General features: G+C 40.9%; 1 protein-coding gene across 24 annotated transcripts in view; it reads right to left on the bottom strand.

Moving 5' to 3' along the window:
* The window catches only part of ank2b (ankyrin 2b, neuronal), a 215,531-nt gene that overhangs the window by 7,814 nt on the left and 195,647 nt on the right, over window positions 1–12,070 (bottom strand). For 23 of the 24 annotated variants that reach the window (XM_081599462.1, XM_081599464.1, XM_017310416.2 and 20 more), the window contains 3 exons: window positions 2,763–2,855; window positions 2,105–2,188; window positions 1,851–2,015 (listed from right to left, as the gene is read on the bottom strand). In XM_081599462.1, the coding sequence (XP_081455588.1) occupies window positions 1,851–2,015; window positions 2,105–2,188; window positions 2,763–2,855 (342 nt within the window). The remainder of the gene's footprint in view (window positions 1–1,850; window positions 2,016–2,104; window positions 2,189–2,762; window positions 2,856–12,070) is intronic. The other variant, XM_081599463.1, reaches the window with a different exon arrangement.

The following is a 12,070-nucleotide window of genomic DNA, read 5'->3' as shown; positions in this document are numbered from 1 at the left end:
ATTATAAATAAATTGTGGAGGGCCCCCTGTTGGTCAGGGCCCCTAGAAACAACATTTTAAAAAATATGTGAAAAAAATATTTATATAAAAGTTACATACTGCAGCTTTAATTTCACTTAGGAGAGGATGAGTCAGGAGGGACGTGGGTTAGAGCTGCTGCTGACTGACTCATCTGTTAATTGTAGTAAAAGGTTCAAGGAGAAAAGTTCAATATATGAATATGTTGGTAATTTTTTTCCTTAACTCCTTAAATGCTAGTGAATTGGAGGCAAACAGTAGTCTGTAGCTAAGCTAACAATGCTAAATGGTTGATAATCTCACACAGTCTACACAGTCTCACCTCTCTTGGAGAAAAACTGGATTATAAATTGACACTCTTGTCTTTTTTCTCTCTCCCTCTCTCTTTTTTGCATGAAAACCTGATTTTGTAACTTTTCTTAGCAGCATAGTAACTGGTACAGTCGTTCTTGTCTTGCACTAACTGCAGCTGAACAGCGTCACTGTCAAGCGCCCCAAGCTGGAACGAACCATTTCATGCAGATCCAGGGGAGTTCAGGGAAAATATAGATGTGTGCTTTTTTGGTCTGGGAGGGGTAACATTAAATTTTTACTGCTAAAAACTATCTTCAAAAATACAATATGATTAATTTTGTAATTGACAGGACCCCCTGTTGGTCAGGGCCCCTAGAATTGTCATCACTTTTCCCCCATATATCGCGCCCCTGGTGGCCGGTTAATCCACAGTGGCGTGGAAATTTTTTATTTCCACGCCTAGACACAGCTGTGCATGTAGAACTTAGCCTTAAAACAGTGCAATCCTGTTCATACCCCAAAAAGATTTTTGCATTTTTTCAAGCCACACCCACAAACTTTAACACCTTCTGATGATATTTGTTGTGAATTGGTGCTATGTGTTCATTATTTCACTGAATTTTCAATGATAAATCAACGCGACCATTATGCATGGTTGGCTAACCATTATAGTCATAATGGTTGACTATTTAACAAAAATGAAACCTCACTGTCAGTAAATTTCCTATGTAAAAATCCAAGAAACATTGTGCTTTTCTTTTTGAGGCCCCCTGAGTCAAAACTTTGTAGAAACACCTTTGACTGCAGCTCTTTTAGGGTTTCTTTCTACAGCACAGGTGTCAAACTCCAGTCCTGGAGGCCCTCTGCCCTGCATCTTTTAGATGTGCCTCTGCTGCACCACCTGAATAGAATAATTAGGACATTAGCACGGCTCTGGAGAACTGATCTACACAAGAAGGAGGTCATTAAACCATTTCATTCCAGTGTTTTGTACCTGTGGCACATCTAAAAACTGCAGGACCTTGAGGATTGGAGTTTGACACTAACATTATTGGACATCCTTCAGTTTAAAGTCAGTCGGATTGGATGGAAAGTGTCTGTGAAGAGAAGGTTTGAAGTCTTGCTACAGATTCTTGTCCAGTGGCAGGTTAATGTGTGATTCGGTTACGATCCTCTGCAGTGAGCAGCTCTCTGATAGCAGACAGTGTGTCCGTGAACAAGTTTAACTAAATATTGTATTACATACACCAAATAAAACGTTTTTTCTGAAATTAAATCAGATTAAACTTTGTGTTTTGCGTTTGTTAGAATGAACATTTGCTAAATACAGATCCACCCACAAATTATCTAACCACCTTATTCCTCGGAGGCTTACTGGGGAAACGATTATGGGTCTTACTTCCGGCGCCCACCGGAAGTAGCAGTATTTCATTGTAACTTGTAGGGTTTTTTGCTGATCTACATACAGGATTGAAGTTACATCTCTCTTTTCGGATCCTATTCCAACTGTAGATCTAGGCCCGGAAAATGGGACCCACCTCTTTCTGGTCTCCCTTGCTGTGAAGCACAGTTCTCTTTGCCACTCTGGACACAGCATCTCGTTCCTCTATCTTCACCATCTCCTGGTGGGAGCCCTCAATGCTCACTTCCTGTGTTTCTGACCCATCCGGAGACGTACATTTACGAATCACCTTCCGCGTGATCTGGTGATGATGAATGCAAATGGACAATTACGGTGAGAGGGTCAGCACCGTACTGTTTGGAGCCTCTGTTATTGTCTTGTATTTCTTACCTTCTTCACTACCAAGTTGCCATGTTCATCTGTGTACTTCTCTTCAGTCACAGTCTGTGGTGGAATGTCTGGCAGTATATCCGCCTGCAGAAACAAATCAGTTGCAGAATACCATTGGCGGCAATCTATCTAAGATGATCTTGTCCCGCCTGGGTTCAGGCCAGGCTGTCAGACTCATGCAGTTTCTATGAAAGTTAAAACAGCAAGTTTGGTGGTTCATTTCCTGGTCATTAATATTTCTTTAAATAATTCATGTGTTCATTTTTTTTTCTTGGCAGTGAAAAAAAATGTTTATCTGCTGAGTAGTTGAGTAGTTATTTGATATTGGATAATAAAACTAACCCTTGGTTTTATTGGTAATCAGCTCTCATCACTCGTTACACTTTAATTACGTCTTTAGTGAGTGGAAAACTGTTCATTCTTTAAACTGAAAAGTCATGAGAGTATGCTTATGGTTTCCAGTGAACTTACCCTCACTGAAAACATTTTTATATTTTAGAAGACAGAAGCTTTTTTTAAGAGGGATGTTGTACTAGTTATTGTTACAATAAATGTTTTATCTTGAAAGTTCAGTTTCACTATATAAAACCTTTAAGAACCTGTGAAACCCGACCACCCACTCCACCTCTTTGTGGTGCTGCATCATCTTTTATGTTACCTGAATGATTATTCTGCGTCGGACCACTCTGGTGGTCAGCACCTCCTCCTCTGAGCTATCAGAGGACAGTGCTCCTAGCTCCTCTGCTATCTCCTGGAGACAGCACACAACCAGCATGGGTGAATGTCATGTGTACTACAACAAACTGCTACAGGCAACCCATGCTTAGGCTTTTCTCTTAACCTCACACTCTTCTGTTCTTGCAAGGGAAATAAATTCAAAATGCTGTACATAAAAGTGATGAGATGAAGAGAAGGCAAAATAAAGCAACAATCTTCAACAAAAACAAACATGCAGCAATAAGAGCCAGCTTATCTACTGCTCATGAGGATGAATTGAAATGTCAAATGGGAGAAAGAAATATAGAAATGTTCAGTGTTTTAATTTTTACACTAAGGGGGGAAACAACATGCACACACCAATTGATGCAAACAGTGGTGTATGTAGTAGAACTCTTCAGAGCAGCTTGTTAATCTCAACTGTGCATCAAAGTGAACAACTGCAAATACTTCTTCACAGCGGAAACATCTTTGCCTTTTAAGTTTATGCTCTTGTGCACATCAGTTTCATAAAATCAATCTAGGTTTTTTCTTCTACATTATGTGTGCAACAGCAATCTGTCTGAAACTAGGCAAGTCAGAAACCAGTGCTCATGCTCATCCTCTTACCATTCCCAGGAAGTCATCATCATCGTAATACCCAGCTTGATCTCTAGATAGAAGCTGCTCACAAATGGGAAAGCCACCCTCTGCAGCACACTCCCGTGAAACATCTGAATCATAAGCAAATTCACCAAGACTTTCACTGCCAGAAGACAGTTGCCTTTTAGGTTCTACTTGAAGAAAACGTTGAGTGGTGTGCTCAGGGTGGACTTTCAGTAGGCCCATATCTGAACTACTTCTTGGGTTTATTGAAGAGTGCTCAGAAAAATAAGTTATCTCATCTTCTGGCATCACATCTTCTGGTTCAAAAAAGTCTTGTTGGCAGTCAAAGAATTCCAGCTCTGAATCTGATGGATGTGGAGACTCTGCAACCTCACTTGATATCTTTTGTCGGTTGGTTGTAGTGTTTGGTTCAAATTCTGATGCTGTTCTCTCGAATTCAGAGAGGACTCTCTTAAAGCCTAGAGAAAATGTAAAGTCTTTGGTGACTTCTGACTCTTCGCTGACGGTATCTTGAGAGGCAAATTGTGCTGAGCTGGGACCACTAAACACTGGAGACACTGGACTCAAATCATCGGAGAATGCTTGGCCACATTCAGAAACTCCCAAGGCTTGTTGACTAGAAAATCTTGTCTTATAATCAGTTGGTACCAAAAACTCATCTGACTTGGGTGAAAAATGTTCACTGGACTGAACTTGCATAAAGTCCCATGTGTCTGGATTCTGTCTGGACACATGGGACTTTAAACTTGAAGCTTTCTCATGCACAGACAGCACAGGAGGAACAGTTCGGTGTGTTTTGTATAAAGTCTGATCAGGTGGGAGTATGGGATCTGATGTGATTGGCTTATCATCAAAGAACAGCTCTGTAGTTTTACTGCCACCATTTGCTGCTGCTGCGACAGGAAACTGGTTGCTCTGGGTATCAAATGTTCGAAAGTCTGGGGGAACCTGGAATGAAATTATTTATGTAAGTTTATTACATCTGCACAGAGGTTATGTGAACCTCTGAAAGACATGAGCATTTTAACTCATTAGTGCCACTGCACAATTTAAATTAAACTTGTGTTGTTTCCATCACCCATCAGTCAGTTAGACCTATATGTATATCTAAGCCGGGGGTGCCCAAGTCCAGTCCTTGAGGACTTGCAACCTCTAGCTCAGGGGTGGGCAATCCTGGTCCTGGAGGGCCGGTGTCCTGAAACTCTTAGACGTCTCCCTGGTTCAACACACTTGAATCCAACAGCTGAATCACCTCCTAAGTGCAGTCAGGTTCTCCCGAGTTCTGCTGATGACCTCATTATTTCACTCAGGTGTGTTGAAGAGGAGATGGAGACCGGCCCTCGAGGCCTGGAGTTGCCCGCCCCTGGTCTAGATGCATTCCTTCTCTAACACATCTGAAGCAAAGGAAAGATTCATTACTGAACCAAATGGCAATTCAGTCATTTGGTTCAGGTGTGATGGAGAGGGGATTTATTTAAGTTAAAGAATATTAGTTCTCCAGACCTGGACTTGGTTATCCTGGTGTAAGAAAATGTTGCAGAATTTCATCATCAAACAAAAATGAACCAGAGGAAAATAGAAAGCGGTTAGTAATATTATCAGCAACCCAAAAAAGATCCAAAACTCCTTCAAAGTATCAAAGGCCTCTGTTCCTATAGCGTTAGCCTGGCATGTCCTGAGTTAAAAGCAGTGTGTTGTTTTTGAGTTATCCAAAGGTTATTGGTGCATTTTCATGCTCTATGTCTTACCCTATGATGGGTTGGTTTGCCCTGTAGATCTTCACCACTTTTTCGTTGGGTCTTTGTTTCCTTTTGTTTTGCATCTTTAGTTGTTGATGGCTTTGGAGACAAGTATTCTCCGGCATCTTCATCTGCTTTTGATCTGTGGAAAATTTCTTCTTTGCATATCCAGAATTTTGACTTGGATTCTGTCATTTGTTGCAGATGAGGGCAATGTTCTTTAATGAGTGATGATGACACATCATCACTCATGTGGGGTGAAACCTCTGAACTGAGCTCATCTTCAAAACAAAATATCTTCTCTGATTCAAGGCTTGCAGGGCTCAGAGGTCTGGGGTTATCATCAGTCCAACATTCAACGGGTAAGGCTACAAACTCAGAGTCTGATGACAAAGACACAGGTGAAGGTGATCTATCATAGGAAGTAGGATCCATAAAATAAGAAGATAAAATTCTCATAAATTCAGGAACTGGTGAATCAGGCAATAACCAACTGAACTCATTGATGGATGAAATGGATTCAGGTGAGGAGGGTCGGTTAGTGTTTCCATCTGACATATCAGCAGAATCAAAGGATTCAGAATCTGAGGATGAGCATAAGATGAGATGTCTCACGGGGTAGACCTGTGGTATCGGAGCAAACTGAGGGATGGGGGAGTCTGGAGAAAGTGACCTATTCTGAACCCATTCTGAAACGGTTTCTGGAGCTGATGCTCTTTGGTCAGACATGGCTAACTGGAAAGACACAGGTCTGTACTCAGGCAGTGACTGAGCTGACAAAGGCCTCTGATTCTCATCCTGATTCTCAGACAGAGCAAATTCTGGAGATGAAGGCCTGAATTCTAAAAAGTCTGAATTCAGTTGCAATAAATCAAGCTCTGAAGCTTTAGATTTAGGAGATGATGTAGTTCTGAGATACTTCACACATTCTGACCTCTGTTCTGGTAATGTGGCATCTGGTGAGAGGGGCCCAAATTCACAGACAGATTTTGGAGATTCGGGAGATACTCTAGCGTCTTCCACCTCCGGTAAATTTGGACTGAGACATTCTGGAGATCTGTAGAGATTATTGCTCTCTTTGTCAGATACTGAGGTATATAGCAAAGGATTGCACCACAACTGTGTCTTTGGTGATTCAAGCTTTAGCTGCTTGTAAAGAGCTGTTCCTGATAACAAAATGTGTTCAATCATTGGACGTGGTGATTCCGTCAGCCGTGTGTTCATTGCTCTTTTTGTTTCTGTAGCAGAGAACTGATGAGTAACTTCTGAATGTTTTAATAAAGATGATAGATCTTTGTCATTTTTGTTTTCTATTTTATTGTCCTGTCGATTATTTGTAACATTCCTTTCACATGTATCTTTGTTACGAATAAACTGCATGAAAGCTGTTTTACGAATAAAGGTTTCTCCTGCATACTGAGGATCTCGTACCTTAGAAATCAACTTCCATAGCTCAGCGTCATAAACAAGACTGTACTGAGGTACAGTGGCAGGTGGGAGAGGCTCAACTGATGTTTTTGAAACAGTGCAATCACTCATTTCAACCAGTGATGATTTGGGTGCTAAATGCTCCTCTTTCTCTGACTCCAATGATTCTGGTGAATATGTCCTCGCTCCTGCATAAAATGGTATTGATAACTGTGACATTTCATCAGAATATGACAATTCTATTGATGCATAGCTTGTTACAATCACAGCAGATTCCACAAATGTCTGAGTAAAATCAGGTACTGGAGATTCAGGAGGATATTCAATATCTGATCTTTCTGACTGAGGTGACACTGTTCTTTTGTCTTCAAGCCCTTTGTCAAATGAATAATATTCCAAGTAATATTCAGTATCTGACAGCAGAGACTCGGGGGATGAAGCCCTAGTGTATGTTTCCTGTATTACAGTCTCAAGTACATTCTGAGTAAAAGAAGGAAGCGGTGAGTCTGGTGATAATCTTGTGTTTTCCTCAATTGACTCTGGAGATTCACTTCTATTGCTTCTAAGTGACATCAATTCATCAGGTGACATGAATTTGAATTCTGGTATGGACTCAGTTGAAAATGACCTGTCTTGAATCTGTGACTTTATCGACAGAAGAGAATCTTTCCTATGTTCAACACCAAATCCCATTGTTATCAAAAGTTCACCTAAAGCATACTCAACATCTGACTCAACAGACTCAGGGGACGGTGATCTATAGCCAACATTTACTATAACATGTTCTCGCACTACTTTGTAATCGGATCTCAACAAGTCTGGAGACTGTGCCCGGTTTTCATCACCAGATGCTCCTGAACTTGGAGAAGATGGTCTGTGGTCATACAATAATGACCCCAGGCTTAAAACAATATATTCAACCTCTGAACAAGTTGACTCAGGGGATATCGACCTACTTCTAAAAATTGCCTTGGGTAGTTCAAACACTGGCTGCACAATGTCAGGTAGAGGAGAATCAGGTGAAAGCCTGATTGATGTTAAAGATTCTGGGGAAGAAGATCTACTTTCAGTTAAGCTTGGAAACTCTGAAGGCATTTCTAAATCTGAAAACACTGATTCAGGTGACGTGGACCTTAGTTCCAAGTTGGGTATTATGGAGTCCTGTTGCCTAAATATGGGAATAGGTGAATCTGGCGAAAGTGGTCTCAACTCTTCTTTGGATATTCTTGAACAAGGAGATTCTGCTTGGACTCCAAAAAGCCAAGTCATACACAAATCAGTCTCCACATCTTCCTCCAAGAACTCAAACTCAGGAGAAGTGGACCTGTATCTGACCCTTACATTAGAAGATAAGGCTATGGGGTACAGAGGTAAAGGAGAGTTAGGAGACAAACAGCCAAGCTCATCATCCGACTGCCCCGATGGGCAGTATTCTACACTGTCCTCAAAATCTAAAGTCTGTGAAATTAAAGGGGCATATTCAATTTCTGAAGCCTCTGATTCAATTGATGATGACCTGTTGTAACTTGTCTTATGATGACTGTCAGAAAAGTCCAGAAAAGTAAAGTCAGGAACAGGTGAATCTGGAGAAAGCAATCCATATTGACTTTGAGGTGTTAGAGATAGAGGTGATAGGGGGCAATCATCTATCATCAGAGAGGAAGATAATTCCATTTCCACATCTGAATACACGGATTCTGGTGAAGTAGACCTTGAAACAAAGACTGAAACTATGGATTTTTCTGGTGTTTGAGTAAGTGTGAGAATGGGAGAATCTGATGAAAGAGCATCAAACTCTTCTTTGGATGTTGTTGAACCAGGAGATGTCGCTCTGTCTTCAAAAAGCCAAGTTGTACACAAATCAATCTCCAAATTTTTGTCTGAAGCCAATGACTCAGAAGATGAAAACATTACATTCATGTGACATATTTCAGCATGATTACGCGTAAATTCAGGAATGGGCGAGTCTGGTCTCAATTCATCTTGTGATATTGAAGAACCAGGAGTTACTGCTCGGACTTCAAAAAGACAAGGCACAGATATGTCCAATTCTAAATTGGTTTCTTCGTCTGAAGATAGTGAGGTTAGGGATGAAAAACTTAAAGCTAAGTGTGAATTGAATGACTCTTGTAGAGCCTGAGTAAAATCAGGAATGGGGGAGTCTGGTCTGAATTCAGATTCAGATGATAATTCAGATGATGCTCCTCTATCCTCAATAAGCCAGGACTTACAAAACTCCATCTCTAACTCCTCATCTGAATACACAGGAGATGCAGAACCACATATTAATGTGTTTTCCTCCCTGTGTGTGTATTGATGTATTGGTGAGTCTGGGAATAAATGTTGGCATTCATGCAAAGACAGATTTGACTCTGGGGAACTTGGTCTTTCTTTAACTTCATCTTCAAACAGCTGACAAATGAAGGGAGGAAAATCCAAATCTGAATGATTGGATTCAGGTGATGATGCCCTGTAACAACTGTAATCAACATGAGCAACTGAGAAAAGTTGTCTAAAGTCAGGTACTGGAGAATCAGCTGGAAGATTTTTGTATTTACTACCTAAGGCTACAGAGTCAGGAGATAGACACTGTTCCTCAAACCACATCACCCCCCAATTCATTTCCACCTCCAAATCTGATGACACTGACTCTGGGGAAGAAGATCTAAGCTCACAGTATCTGTTTATGGATTCCTGTAGTGCTTTCCTAAAATCTGGAATTGGAGAATCTGGGGAGAGCGATCTCAATTCATTTGGAGAACCAACAGATTCAGGGGATGTTGATTTGAAAATAAAAGTCAGAGACACAGGTGATTTAGATCTACACTCTGACTGAGAATCAGATGACAAAGGTCTTCTTTGAAGCTTGGCTTCTGACTCAAATGCATCTGGTATGCTTTCAGTTTGCCTCGATATACTTATTAGAGGAGCACACTCCAAGTGTGAAGGAACTGATGGAGGAGATTCTGACCTGAATCCAACAAATGAGGGAAAATGTTCAGTCGAATCAAGTAACGGGGTCTGACATTCACCTTCTGGTATTATTGAATAAGTTGTAATTGACTCTGATACTACAGGCCTGAAATCTGAGAAGGGTGAATCATGTGATATTGCACTCCTGTCATCAACAGATATTGCTGAAGTCATTGATTGATGTGTGCTTTCACTGAAAGTTGTGAGCATGCAATGTTCTGAATCTTCATCTGACACAGTTGATGCTGGTGAATCTAGCAGAGACTGAGAAATGTTGAGGGGTTGAAAGGAAAATCTGGGACCTTGAGAATCTAGACACAGGATGGAATCCGATGTTTTATCACTTGTAGTCATTTCCAAAAGAGACAAAGATCTGGATTCTAATTCTGCATTGCCTGACCTTATATTATCCTCCAACTCGCTTGTTCTTACTACAGGGGATTCTGGAAAATACTCAGTTCTGGTGCCAACATATTCAAAAACTCCTGTTTTACTAAAGAATGTCTCCCCAATGTACTGAGGATCTCGTACTTGAGAGATAAGCTTCCAAAGTTCTGCATCAAAAACAAGTCTGTAGACTGGTACCCTGATTTCCTTTAAAGAAGTAGAAGTATTGGTCTGTACTATCACCATGGTCTCAGATACTTGTGATTCTGGTGAGTCAGGTCTTTGTTCTGAAATAGATAAGTCTACATCTGATTGTGCATATTCAATATCTGACATCACACAGTCTAGATCTGAAAGAACTGAACTGGGTGATAAGGATCTCTGTTGTGTGTTCATATTAACTTTTACTAAAGTGTGTTCAAACTCTGGAATGCATGAGTCTACTGAAACAGGACAGCTTTTCTTAGCAGAATCTATAACAGACTGTCTGCTCTCATTAAATGCTGATGTTATAGACACAAACCCAAATTCAATATCTGACATAGCAGAAACAGGCGATGAATGCCCTTCAAGTGAAGCCAGATGAGATTCTACAAGAATTTCTCCGAACTCTGCAATGGGTGACTCATGTGAAAGTGGCCCATGTTCATCCATGGAATCGATAGATGGAGGTCGGCTCTCACCAAATAATGATTCCAAAGAGACAGATCGAGACGGCATGTCTGAAGCCACTGAAACAGGAGACAGGCATCCATCCAGAGTGGTTGAGACATGTGGGTCCAGTAAAACCTGGCTAAATTCTGGGACAGGGGATTCTGGTAACAAGAGGTTTGTTTCATTAACAGAATCTACTGAAGAAGATCTACTGGCATTGAATAGCAATTCTAAAGAGACACAGCCATACTCTATATCTGAGGTAACAGAAACAGGTGAAGAATATCTACCTTGTGCAGACAGTTCATAGTCTTGCACAACTCGTTTAAACTTTGGTATGGGTGACTCAGCTGAAAGTGACCTATCTTCCTCATAGGAACATATGGATGGAGGTCGGCTCTCACCAAATAATGATTCCAGAGAAGCAGACCCATAATGCATGTCTGAGGAACTTGAAACAGTAAACACAGATCCCTGCAGGGTGGTTTGAGGATGGAGGTCTGTTAAAAATAGGCTAAACTCAGGAATGGGGGATTCTGTTGAGAGAGGATAATTTCTGTCAACAGAATCTACAGATGAAGGGCAGCTTTCTCCATATAATGATTCCATTGATGCAAAGCTGTACTCTGCATCTGAACACAATGAAACAGGTGAAAAGGATCTCTCCCATAGTGTTAAATGAGTTTCTAATGAGCTTTGTCCAAACTCCGGTACAGGAGATTCATGGGAATGGGGTTCGTTTTCATCAACAGAATTCAAAGATGGGGGTCTGTTCTCAAAGGGTATTGTTGCCAAAGAGACACATCCATACTCATCAGCTGAGTAGACAGAATCATTTAATGAAGATCGGTCAGATATCTCTCTTATAAAAGATTCTGATAAAAACATTTCAAAACTGGGAACAGAAGAGCCGATTAATCGTGTCTTATTTGCACTGACAGATGATACTGAATCAGGAGATAATGGTCTGTCCTCAAAAAATAAACTGTTTAAACCTAGTTCTATTTCCAGATCTGACAAACTTGATTCTGGTGACACTGATCTGACACCAAGTATTGAAGCATCTGTGAAGGAGGTCTGGAACTGAGGAATAGGGGAGTCTAGCGTTAAGGCTTGGTGACTACCTGCAGATCTGCCTGACAGAGAAGAGTCTGGCCTTACCATTTCTAGCAGCATTAGCGATTCAGGTGACGATGGCTGGGATTGCGCTTCGGAGTCAGGTGATAATGACCTTTTGTACATTTCTACTGGCAAATAATTGGTTTGATCATCAATGGCTTCTCCTGCATTTTCCTGATTATAGTCTAACAGTGTGCAATAAAATTGATGGTTTCCTTCTTTGCTTCTAAATGTTTCTCTTGAATACTGTGGATCATGGATTTGAGAAATTATCCTGGAAGGCTCTGCATCATAAGCTAAACTGTAGCCTAATGGAGGCTGTTCTGTTTTGACTGCAGGCCAG

This window comes from Poecilia reticulata, chromosome 18 (genome assembly GCF_904066995.2).
Source record: "Poecilia reticulata chromosome 18, P_reticulata-male-v2, whole genome shotgun sequence".
In the NCBI taxonomy this organism is placed as follows: domain Eukaryota; kingdom Metazoa; phylum Chordata; class Actinopteri; order Cyprinodontiformes; family Poeciliidae; genus Poecilia; species Poecilia reticulata.
Note: the sequence above shows the minus strand (reverse complement) of the source record. Positions and strands in the feature narration are given on the sequence as shown.